We start from the raw sequence: 13,109 nt of genomic DNA, 5'->3' as shown, positions 1-13,109 counted from the left end.
CCGTTTCGCTTCCTCCTCTTCAAATGTCTGTAAAGGAACCCCCATGTGTTGGTGGTCAGTTCCGTCTTTATCAGGGTCCTAGCTCCTCGAGTTTCGTGAATTGTCCTCCCGTATATCAGATGCGTTATTCAGAGTATTATTCATCATCCTTTTATCTTTCACTTTATCACTGTCTCACTCTTATGTCTCTCTGCTCCTTCCAACAGGCCCAGGCGGTAACCCTAACAGGGCTCAGGCTTTCAGAGTGGCGTTTGAATTCTGGCAGGCTGCCAAGGAAGGTACGCATGGTCACCCCCGACGACCAGAGGAGTGTGACGGATGAGTGAAAACGTTCCTCTCTTTGCTGTTGCTATTCTCTCCGCTTGCATACATCCTTTACCTTCCTTCTTAGTGGCTAAACAATGATCCTGTCTTTCCCTCTCAGCATGGAAATTTACATTTTCTTGTGTCTTCCTGGTGACGGCCTTGACGCCTCTAGAGGGGCACTATTCGACTGTTCCTGTCATTCACTGTTGTCCTTCACAGACCCACGCACATTTACACACACACACATACAGTAGATGAATGTCTCCATTGATTGAACCAGCCCACCACCCCTCGTGGTGGTTAAATCATTGCCCAGACAGCAGAGAGATTGTTTTAGTTTAGTGACACCTCTTTATTACAGGCAACTTAGTCATGGTTAAAGACTCATGTAGGTATCGATATAGGGAGGAATTAAGGTTAGCCTGGGGCAGAGGTGGAGTGACTTGAGTAAATCTTCTCTGTTTCGCTTACAGTGAGAATAGGAATGTGGGAGCTGGGTTCTTCCCTGGTTATATCTTATCTTTACTGTGAAAACTCTCTTTTTCTCCTCATTAGTTTTATGTTTTTCAGTTTTTATGTAAAACTTGTAAAAAGCGTTCAACCTCCTTAAATGCATTAGCACCTTTTTAATAGTAGACTTCAGCGAGGGAGATCAGCAGACAGTGCGTGTTCAGGCTCCACCGTGGACACAGCAGGTAATCAAAGCGCAGTGTGAGGCTGGTGTCACACACATTCTTTTGTACAGCTCAGCAGAACATGCATGTAATTTACTGCATGTATGACTCCAGAGTAAATGAGCAGTTCTTGCCACATAATATTGGTCTCTGCACCCCCCACCCCCCGCTATCTTCTTCATCTTTACATGTGTGTGTTGCCTTGTACGTGCTCTTTGAATTTTGTGATTATCCATTGTTGCTGTCTGTGTTGTTTAGCACCTGGCGTCTTCACCTCACCTTCCCTGTCGAGTTATTTTCTTTTCCCATCGCAGCGCTCGCTTCTGTTTTTATTATAAGGTGCGAGATGGGTGAAGAAGAGGAGAGAGAGAGAGGGGGATGGTGGATGAGGAGAGAGGGCAAGAGAGCATGAAAGGCGGGGCACAGAGGGGTGATGGGGGGGGAGTGTGTAAGAGAGAAAGGAAAATGATTGTGCACGTGTGTCAGTGGGAGCTCAGCCCCCCTGACAGATTCAGTGCCATTGATCCTGTTTCACGTGAAGGCGAGCTTATTTATTCAATTCATAGCAGCCTTTTTTTTTTATTTACTCCACATTTCTACCCCTTCTTCTACTTCTACTTCTTCTGTGGTGTTTAGGAATGTTTTAATGTGGCCACATTTTCATTTTGGGGAGGGATTATTTTTTTTATTTTTTTACGAAGGCCACAGGCTCCTTGTCTCACGCCTCTTCTTTTAGTTGATTGTATTTATGAGTTGAATATTAAAATCTGCAGCCTTGCGTGCACTTTCCTACTCTCACTGTTCTTCACCCTCCTCGTCGTAATTTTCTATGAGGGCCCAGTAACCCGTTTAATTAGCGAAGCTGTTTTCTTTTAGTTCACTACGGTGTCACTGATGAAGGAAAACTGATGCCTAGCTGGTAGGGGTTATGCAGGGGAAAGGAAGAGGTAGTTCTCATGTGGTAGAGAAGAAGAGAGAGAGATACGGAGGGGGGAAAAAATCCTTTCGTGTCTGTTTCATTGAAGTTACAAGCCCCCGGAGGATCAGGGCAGGAAGAGGGGTCTATCTACTGTATGTCTGTCTAGTTTGCTGCTTCTGCTTCTGCTTCTTACAAACTCTCCTCCACCACCCACAGTGGTTCTCCACAGCCCACCACACATTCCTGACCCACATTCCTCTGTATATTTCAGCTCCCATCTCTGTTCATAGAATATTCACTGTAAACACCACAGCTAGCTTTGAAGTGGTGTATCTTTAAGTTGCTTCCATGTTTAGCAGGAGTGAGTTGCTCAAGTCAGACTGAGAACTACTCACTGGAAAAGCCATGGGGGGGGGGGGACAGTTGCCCAGGGAAATGTTTGTAACACCGCCATCACTAAAATACCTGGGCTCATGGGAGATGGCATGATGAAATAGAAAAACACCTCCTTGCTGTAGGCAATTCTCTTCAGGATAGACAGAAATGGATATTTAATCTGTAGCCACAGTGTTGAAAGCCTGAGTTACAGTAGGTGTCTTCTTCTTATCACGCTTGCTCAGAAGGCTCATGTTTTCTTGTGACTTTCTTGTGATATTTTAGTTAAGGCAGAGATGGGTGTTTATGTATACATTTGTGAGGTAGACTCAGTTGTTGTTGTACATTAAAGAAATATGGGCCCATAGAAAATTGCTACTAACTGGCCAAATGTTTTTAGAGTGATGCATTTTGGTCCTACTTTGAGGACTAGGGGTTAAAGCATTTTATTAACTTTCTTAACTTGGGAAACCACTCCTGTCTCTGCTGATATCTAGGAGAGCTCCAGAGGAGACCAAACCTGCCTAAGTAGGCAGGAGATGGCATTCAGGCTGACACATTCTGTGAGGAGAGACGTTTTGAAACAATATTCTTACTGACAGATTGTTTTGACAAAAACTGAGTAATATTTCCTTGTGCACAGGGGAAAGAAACAGGCTGTCCCTACAGAAAGTGATCCCAACAACATTAGACTTGTAACAAGGAAAATACAGCTACATATCAACTGTTTCTGATTCGGATTCTGTCAGAGCCAACAACTCCAGCAGTAATAAATCAAACTTTGATTGCGCTTCTGTGCCTCATAATGCACATGAGGGTCCTCAGTGAGAGCAGACTAAAACTTATTTAAAACTTATTTAAACACAATCATGTCCCCCTGGCTAGATGTCAGCTGCATAATGAAGGATATCTCAGCTTAATTAAAACGGGTGAAATATTTTATGTGCCGTATATATTATATTATTTTTCTATTTCAGATAGTAGTGGCCTATAATTTTTGAATGAAGACAATACACAATATGACAACAGAAATATATTGTTGTCATATTGATGCAGTGAATTTCCCAAGACTGTGTGACACTGCGTAAATAACAACTTCCCCCCTCATGTTGGACACATTAGTTAACAAGGGGTGTATCTGAAAGATGAATTGGACAGTGGAAGAGAAGATCCCATGTTTGTCATGGAGCGGCACACCACAGTGCACAGAGGGTTTGAAACGTGTCTGTGAAATATGTGCAAGATACAGCATTACCATTATAGGAAGTGTAAAATGATATGGTTGGGTTGGTCTATTTCCCACAGCTGAGTGAAATTACTTCCTATTTTAGGTTGCATTTATTGTTTACAGCTTACTAATTTGCATATTTGTAATTATCTTATAATTCATGTTATCATCATATTTTTGTATATATAACCGTAGTAGGTAGGGCTGAACAATTAACTAAAATATTATTGACATTGCAATATGGCCGAGTGCAATATCCAAGCCGGGTGAGCTGCAATTATATGATAAAGGTGAAATGTGTTGCAACATACCATTATAAATCAAGCATTGTTGCAGAGATGCCCTGGCCTGCAAATCATATTCTCCAGATGTAAGGGAACTTGCTTTTTTGGTACAGACCAAAAATCACATTGTCGTCATTTTTATTCTATTTAATTGTTTTCTTGTGAAAGTTGAATTAAAAAATTCCCATAAAATCGTGACTCGTATCGCAATATTTTTTTGCATCTCGTTCAACCCTATTAGTAGGTTACCTTAATTATTTACCTACACGCACACAAAACATACACATCATAAAGTGATATTTTTGGCATCCGAATTGCAATTGCTTTACAATATGTCATCGTGATTTCTACTTTGCTGCTCTGAGTGTAAAACAGCAACGTCTCACCCGCTCCTAAGAGTAGTCCTGTTCCTTGCTGAAAGTCAGTGTAGGAGGCTTTATAGATTAGTCTCAAGTCCCACTCGGCTGTAGGAGTGTTTTTAAGTCCTAGTTTAACTTTCTGCGCAATTCCTAGGAATGATTCTGAAATGCTTGATAGATCTGGGCCCTGAAACTACTCTACTCTACTCTTGAGTTTAAGAGAGCAGAAAATACAGTGAAAGCTGTTGTCAGTTGCACTTGGTGACCTGCACTGTGTGGAAAACCTTCTTCCTAGCAGGTGAGCATGTTTGGAGCGAGCAGAGCTTATTATCCATCTGACCCAGATGCTATGCCCACTCTATTTAAATGCTGCTGTTCCTGTACTAACTGCTGTATTGAACGATGATGCGTGTTACAGTGTTCGCAGGCCCTCTAGGTTTCTGCTGGCAGATGGCATGAGTAATGGCCTAAACCTTATCTGCCAATTTACTGCCGCTAATTTGTTTACACACATTATATGCTTGGTTAGTGAAACATTTAATACCCACATTTTCAGCCGACAAGTAAACCGTTCCTTTAGCGATGCACGTCAAGGGCACTCACCCTGTGGTTACAGGTTCCTGAATCATAGATTCACAGACTGCTCTTTTTTCTTTCTGTCTTCCTCAACCCCCCTGCCGTTCCCCACACAGAAAAAGAGAAGCGAGTGAAGTCAGGTTCAGACGGAGAGGGAGCCAGCAACTCCCAGTCGGACAGCTCGGCCAGCCTGGGCAGCCTGAAGGGAGGAGGTGAGTCATGTCACCCATCATTATGTCTTTCTCTCTCTCTCACTCTCTCTGACCCTCTATGTCACAGCAGTCGTAGCCTAAGGGGAAGTAGGAGTGTTCAGCCACTTGTCAAAGGTTTGCTTATATTGAGGCTTTATGTCATCTGACAACAATCAGTGTTTTCTAGGTTATTTTTTCTTACCAACATTATTACAGTGAATAGCAAATTATATTTTTAGGTGATTATGTAGGATGATGATGATGGCAATGATGTTGCTGTCTTTAATTTGAAAACATTAAGCCCCATTGGCGTGTTGTAGAGCCATTAAAAAGATATTTTGTTTCATCGATCCCCGTGACATTTTATCATAATGAGAGTTGCTCATTGACAAACTGTAAATGTGTTTTAAAACTGTGAGAGAATACGATTGTTTGTGTAAAAAGCAGGAAGGAGGCCTACATTTTCTGTGACCACATTGTTCATCAGATTTACTAAGATTCCAGGACTTGAGACTCACGACATGCTTTCTAAACATGCGGCTGACCTCCAGTGAGCCAGACAACTTAACCCTAAAGGCGTTATTAGCTCCATGTATTGTCCACAGCCTGAAATACAATGAGATGAGGAGTATCCTGTTGCCAGTGGCACAATGGCTGTGTACACTTATTCCTCATAATGCTTTCTGTTTTGCGCATACCTTTTCCCCGTCCCACTTCATATGCCAGTGGCCTCTGTATGTACCATCATCCCTCCACTGCTTTTAGCAGGCAACATCTGAAAACATCAGCTTTGTACTGAGTCCCCCCCCCCCCCCCCAACCTCACCCCCGCCCCCACCTCTGCCTGGCCAGGTGGCCTCCAGCCAGAGAGGGATCTCTCTAAATCTGTTCTGACACTTTATTTGGGGCTGTGGCCCTGAATGTGTAGTGTTTTATGGCCGACACAGGTTTCAAGGATGATCCGCAGTGAGAAGACCCAACAAAGTAGGACTTGGAAACAGATTCTGGTGGCAGAGAGGCTTGGTGTGCGTTTTTGGACCAACATTATCCCACTGACCATTTGGCGGGGTCATTCGGCTGCCAGCGGATTGTATTTCTGTGAAGCAAATTGACGTAATTGTACTGCGGAGTAGTACATGGCAGAAGCTTCTGAGTGCCTTTTGAAATGGACAAGCATTTCTCTCTGGCCAGAGCTTTTCACCGCTAGCCCTAAGGCAGTGATTGGGGACAGCAGAGCTTAAGAGCTATCGGAAGGTTACATTTGTGTACCCTTCACTTTGGCTGATCAAATGACATGCCACTGAGTCAGGGGGAGTCTCAGGATCAGTGGTGTTGTCAGGGGTGAGTCAGCTTTATTCACGAGACATGATCCTTTCAGTTCTCCCTCCCGGTGCCAGGCCTCTCACAGTGGATACCAAATATAAATGCCACTTCTTCCTGTGTGACCCTGATTGTTAGTGGACTTTGCCTGCATGAAACTGATCATCCTTTTAATCTACTCATCTTCACAGGGTTAACTGTTAGAACAATTATTTTCATAAGTGATTCATCTGACGATTATTATTTTCTGAATTAATCAGTAGATAAAATGTCAACAGAAAAGTGAAAATGCTCATCACAATTTCCCAGAGCCCAAAGTGACATCTTTCTCTGGCCAAATGTCCAACACAATCATAACTGACAAAGAAAAACACAATATATTTGACATTTTTGCTCAAAATAAAACTGAAACCGGTTATAAAAATATTTGCAGACGAATTGTCTTTCGATCAGTTTAGCGACTAATTGTTGCAGCTGTTGTTAAATATGCCAGCTGGGTGTTTCCTCCCAGAGCCCCACTTCCACCTTAATTTAGGGGGCTTTACAACAGTCCCCTGAACAATAGTCCCAGTCACACAATACTGCCTTCTTCATAACAGCAGAATAAAGGCCTCTCTGTTGAGGAGAGCGTGCATGACAGTGAAGTTGTGGTAGCATTAGAAGTGTCATGGAGTTTTCACTGTTCTACTAAGACTAAAGACTAGACAGAAATTAGTGTTGACACGCATTATTGATACACATTAATCATGAGGCAAGGCCATTAGGAGCCAATCCCATTACAGATCAGCGGTGTCGCCGTGGTTAAGCGTGCAAGTCAGGGGGTTACCGTGTGCTCACTTATCATAAAGTGACAATACACAGATGGCTGCATCGTGATGTTCCACTGAGATACGTTAGCGGCTTAAGAAAGAAAAGTGGACCTCTACAAATGGTATGGACATAGACGTGCATGCTGCTGTTTCTGTTGCATGGGAGTATGATGATTACAGGATCCAATCAGATGGGTACTTGGAGCATATTATTACACTGTTGTCTCTGGGCTAGGGATGTAATCTAAAACGTTGAGTGTGGAAGGTTGCATTTATATGGACATTTTCTAAATGTGTGTGTGTGTGTGTGTTTCGTATTACAGAGGTAGCCACGGGAAAACTTCTGGATTTGGCAGAGGGAGCCAACGTGGCGCTGGTCCACTCAGGAACAAAGCAGACCGACTCGGATCCCTTTATGGTGCATAATCACGAAACAGAGAACAACAATACTGTATGGGTAAGACAAGGGTTGGGCTGGTCAGTGAGTTTCAGCTGTTTTAGCTTGATAAGATGGGAAGGGAAGAATGCCATGCAGGAAACACTGATTAATTAGCCCAGTGATGTACTGTACCTACTATATTCAGAGAAGTGAACTCTACAGTTATACCGCTTCTATGTGGACTTAGACAATAGCCTATTGAACAGAACTGGACTCATCAAATGGCCACATAGTTAGAGAGGGTGTGGGCTGCAAGTAGCCTAGATTAACCTCATTTTAGGCTTGAGAACAGTGGCAACAGGGTGGCTGTGTGCATGTGTGAGTGAGTGTATTAACATCTTACAAATAAGCATTGTTTACTTATCATCTGTCGACACTTTTGTCTTTAACCAGTATGTTTATGTTGTATCTGGCAGGAGTTGGAGGACGGTCTGGACGAGGCTTTCTCAAGGTGAGAATCGGTGTGGATTTGGGTTTTCCCTAAAGCTGGGGCTCTGCTAAAAAGCCACACAAGCTGCTGTTCTGGAAATAGCCGCCTGTGGTTTGGGCCGCCCTTGTAATAAACACTCCCTCTCCCTCTGCTCGGCTCGGCCCGGTGCACTCGCACAGGCAGGAGACAGGCTCAGCTTACAGGCCCGGGCACATCCGACATCCGCCCTGAGTCATGCTGCTGTTGTAGGCTCCGTTTACCATCATGTCAGGCTCACACACTGATTTCCTGAACTCAGAAAGCTTCTGATCACAAGTGGAAGTGGCTGAGGGACACATAGTTTATGATTTATATCCCAAACCCAAACTAACTTATTTTGCGGTGTAAAATTCCCATTGTAATAGAATAAAAGCACAATGACAAGAATCTGCGGTCAGGTCTCAGCATTAGCAGGTTCAAAGTCTATGCCCTCAAACTAATCAGAACTGAGTCCACTGTGATTAATGTTTGAATTTAGTCTGTATCGGCGTGTGTAATGGCACACTCCGATAAGTTGTGGTGGTCTGCAGCAGGTTGCAAAGTGCAACTGTTAACAGAGGTTTGTTTCGGACCACGACAGGGACTTGTTCAGCACTTTGTTGGTGCGTTTATTTCCATTGGCTCTGCTTTTCATTCCCTCTGTTAATTTGATGGTCATTCTCTCGCTTTCTTTTAGTGAAAGGGAGGATAGGCTTCACGGTCTCTGTAATCAAGCGCTAAGAGGCCATTTTAGCCCGGTTATCAGGTGATTATTTTTCTGCACACACTGTAATTACACCCTGACGCCCTTAACCTCCAGCTCTGTGATTAATGAGGATGCTCGCAGCATAAGCAGAGATGCATCCACATGTAGATTTCTGTAATGGAAGGAAATTCAGGGACCCGCGAGCAAGGTTGACGTCTTTGTCCACCAGGATCAGCTTATTGTACTGGTTGATGTTGGTGTCACAGTGGAAGAGAAAATTAGACACTTCCTCATTCTGTGAATGAAAATGTTACAGAAAGATGGTGTTTGTTTTATCTTCACTCTATCTCTAGTTGGTGTGTGGCACACATAGTTTTGCGTGAGACTGAATTAAGCTCCGGATTAAGGGATGGTTTATAGTTGAGTAACATAAATGTGCCTTGTCATCACTGTTCTTTCTGAGTAAGCTCTATCTTTCAGGAAAAAAAAGACTATAAACAGCAGAGATCCATGGGTCAGAGGGTGTAACTTCTAGAGACACATGCACCATACAGTATTTTATTTATTCTTTATACTTTCCTTGTGACACTCCTCAATTTGATCAAAGTACCCTGTATGTAAATATCATAGACACGGGCTCCTCCCTCCCAACATAGAGATCATGTAACAGGCCAGGGAGTTGTGGGCATCATAAAAACATCCCTCCCTTACTGGAGCACCAACATTTTTATTATGAAGGTTGAAGTGACTGTTACTAAGTTTAATTCATTTTCATTTTTTGATGAGTGACTATTAAATTCACTTAGATGAGCCGGTTTGTCACTGTCCTTTTCAGTATGAACTGCAGATAAATTCAGGTGAAGATCGTTTGTGTTGCTATTAGAGAGACTGCACTGCCACCTGCTGGCGGAGTGTTGATAACTGATGTCGATGCCTATGAAGTGCCTGTTGATCACAGTGGGGAAACAGTCCAGTATGGGTTCATCCCAAGTCTCATATCATATTTCATTGCACCTCAATCCTCGCTTGAACTGGACGTCTTCTTGTTTCGCCGTTTTTCTTCCCAAAGCTCTTATTTCTGCTACAAGAGCAGCCTTCACAGAAGTCTTTTACACACCACCTTTTTGGATATCAGTTATTGATTGGAGGCTGCAGCTGATTGGATGGATCTGATGCATCACAACATCACTGGAGTTTCATATCAGATTAAACGCCATGATCATATTCTGGGTTATTCAATAATCAATTCACAGAATATCCATAAATACAGATGCAAACAGTGAATAAATAATAGAAACACATTGTACCAGTAGAAATGATCCTATGCTTCTGAGTAGGACACAGTATAAATACACAAGTTGGTCTTCATGTGCAGGTGTTTGTTAAAGTTGGTAAAGGTTGTAGTAGTGACAAAGAGACTGCACTGCCACCTGCTGGCGGAGATGATCCATGTTGTAGATGCTTTAGAAGTGCCTGTCGATCACAGTGGGAAACAGTCCAGTATGGTTACATCCCAAGTGTCTTATTTCATATTTCCTCGCTCCTCAATCTTTGCTTTAACAGGAAGTTGTTTTGGCCCGCCATCTTGAAGGCCATCCCAAAGCTCTAATTCCTGCTAGAAAACATGCTGCTCTGTCAGTGACTGTGCCTTACTTAGTATTAGGACAGATCACAGACTCCATCAATCTGTGATCAGAAACAGACGTCGCTCCATGTGACACTTCAGAGCAAAGGGCGTCTGATAGTTCTAAAAACACAATTCCTCGTTTCTTCTCCCCTTACGCGGTTTCCTTGCGTCTCTTCATGCGTCCCCGTGGGAGGGACTAAAGCTGATGATACACGGGTACGATTGCTCTGAATGTTGCTCTGTGTATCATCAGCTTAAGAGCAAGGAAAACACACAAGTGAGGGAAACATGGATGCAATAAAGAGACTTGGGATGTACCCCAGTATGATGTATGTATGTTTTCTTTCCAGCAAAGACTGAAGAAAAATAGGCATGTTTACTAATAATAATTACGGTCAACCCTAATGTCTTATTTTGGTCAACTCTAATCATAGTGATTTGGACTAAAAGTCACACTGGCCATATAAACCCATTCACATTATCACAAAGCTGTTCAGAATAGTTCCGACTTTAATTTTTGCCTGACTTGTGATGTTTCCTTTGCACCCCTAGCCGCAGTCTGGATAGCTTTGAATCCTACTCAGGTAACGATGTCATTCACTGGATCTAATGACTTCCACCTCATTCTCCTGTAGTCTACCCACTATTCACGCCTCTGCCTCATCTGTCTGGATATCAGTGTTCAACCAGGCTGATTAAGACTCATGTAGTTTCACCTTTTCTTTCAAGGCCACATACCATTAACAAGACACCAAGGGGAGAAACTCCTCCATGTCATTCCACAGTTTGATCCACTCCTGAGCTTCATGTGGCAGGTTCTCTGCCGCAGAACCTGATGTAGTCTGCCACTGTGTACACGTCTTCATCACAAATGTTTTGTGTGTCCCCGCCTCACATCCATCAGATTTGCTCCCTGTTAGTGGCATGCCAGTGGATGAGAGATGGTGTGTGTGTTGACATGTAGGTCTGACATGTTAACATGGTGTTTAAAAAAAGGTTTTGGACGTGTGTTAGGGCGGCTTCATGTTGCGTTGCCATGAATAGCTCACATAGGGAATCATTTTATTGCCACATGTTGCTTTGCTTTTTTTAAAATTATGATTCTTTTCATTACAAGTAGAGATGCCACTGTGTTCTTTTGTGTAGCCTATGTTCATGTCCATAAATTCTGTACGCACTATACCCAACGTTGTTCACGAGCTTTTTGTGTAATGAATTGTAATTAGTAACATCTTGTCATTAGTTATCTTGATCACTACCCAGGTTTCCTCGTAGCAGCTAATAAAATGTCTCTTTTCCTCTGTTCCTCTAGACTCGCTGAGTCTCGCACTAACCCCCAGGTCCTGGACATTGGGGTAAACCCTCAGGACTTCAACACTGAAGAGTGCCTGTCCCCAGGCAAATGGGACCAAGAGGACTCAGAGTTCCCTGCACAAAAAGACACTTTTGGGTTCTAATGTGAAGCCTCTGCCAAGAAGGGAAAACGGAGAAAGACGAGGGGAAATGGTGGAAACTGGAGAAGTGACAAAACGAACATTTATGGCATCAGTAAGGTTTCCCGTCTTCTCCTTGCTGCCAAGTCCTCTCAGTGCTGCTGTCTAGTGGCTCTCTGATGCTCCTGGATCCACACAACCACAGAAGGACAACATGAGCAGGGTTCTCACGAAAAGGCCAAAGCAATACAAACCAATTTATCCCTTTTCTATGAAAAAACATGCAGTCATTTAATGTTTGTTACAGTCAGTGTATTACTTCCTTTTTTGTGTATGTTTACCTGTTCACTGTTTGTAATGTGTTTGTGGTATGTGCTTGTGTACATTGTGTTAAAGAAAGTGTATGTTTGTGTATGTGTGCGGATGTATAGTATATAAATGTACAAGGTGAGATATGAGAACTATGACGTGAGTTACGTTTGGAACAGCTCATCAAGGGAAAGGTCATCAAGGGTACTGTCACATATTTGATTTACTTAGAGATGGAGAAACTGGATTAGAGGGAAAAGTCAGCAATGAACCAGTTCCCATAAAGTTACTACCTATGTGCTTCAAGAATTCAGCCTTTTTCTGGGCTAAGCTTTAAAAAAAAATTGTGTGTATGTTTTGATCAAAGAGTGTTTGTGTGAAAGTGAAAAAGAACAAAATGACAATCTTTTTTTTTTTTTTCTATTGCAAAATCTATTTTTGCACTCAACATTCATCCATTTTTAAAAAGCACATATTTCATATAAGGGAATTTTAATGTCCATACGCATCAAACTTATTTTCCAGGCTTATATACAGTGCCTCTATTCAAACTCCCACTTGGACTGGTTCATGCTTTATTGTTTTACAACTTAGAATCACAGGAGCATTCCTGATGTTGTATTCACTGTGATGTTGACTACAGTCTTGTACATCTCAAGATTTCCCAACGTTGTAGAGAACTGTGAAGCCCCCTATATCACCACATTTCAAAGAAAGCCAGTCATGTTTCCCACTCTGGCTCATTGACAAGACTTTGATGGGAAGGGAAGTCCAGAGTTGTTTTGTCTTCACTTCAACAATACAGTCTCTTTTTTTTTGACCATGTCAGTAAGTTTCATTAATCAACTGTGATTCAGTGTTGGAGCAATAAAACATGAAGTCCAAGGGTGTGAATGTGTTATAGCGGCACTGTACCGCTGTATGTTAAATTATATTGTTGCGTTGACTTTGCTAGTTTATTATTTTTTTCCCGGGGAGTGTTCCCAGTGTTATTTTTGCAGTTTGTTTGTGTATGAATTTAATTTAATTCATTAAATAACATAAATTTCAATCAAAGTGAAACAGAGTATGTGTGATGTTTATTCCAGAATCAGATTTGCCAGATAT

The 13,109-nt window shown here is 42.4% G+C and overlaps 1 protein-coding gene across 1 annotated transcript; it reads left to right on the top strand.

The window, feature by feature from the left end:
- Positions 1-206: 206 nt before the first annotated feature.
- On the top strand, positions 207-13,064 carry LOC119909676 (low density lipoprotein receptor adapter protein 1-B-like; the record flags this gene model as incomplete). Its single annotated transcript, XM_038727891.1, has 5 exons — positions 207-278; positions 4,838-4,933; positions 7,364-7,497; positions 7,896-7,930; positions 11,573-13,064. Coding segments are annotated over 5 exons (482 nt in total), but the record flags the coding sequence as incomplete, so codon positions are not given.
- Positions 13,065-13,109: the final 45 nt, after the last annotated feature.

This window comes from Micropterus salmoides, unplaced genomic scaffold, assembly GCF_014851395.1.
Source record: "Micropterus salmoides isolate LMB-PRFRI ecotype aquatic unplaced genomic scaffold, ASM1485139v1 Ms_hic_scaffold_1813, whole genome shotgun sequence".
In the NCBI taxonomy this organism is placed as follows: Eukaryota; Metazoa; Chordata; class Actinopteri; order Centrarchiformes; family Centrarchidae; genus Micropterus; species Micropterus salmoides.
Note: the sequence above shows the minus strand (reverse complement) of the source record. Positions and strands in the feature narration are given on the sequence as shown.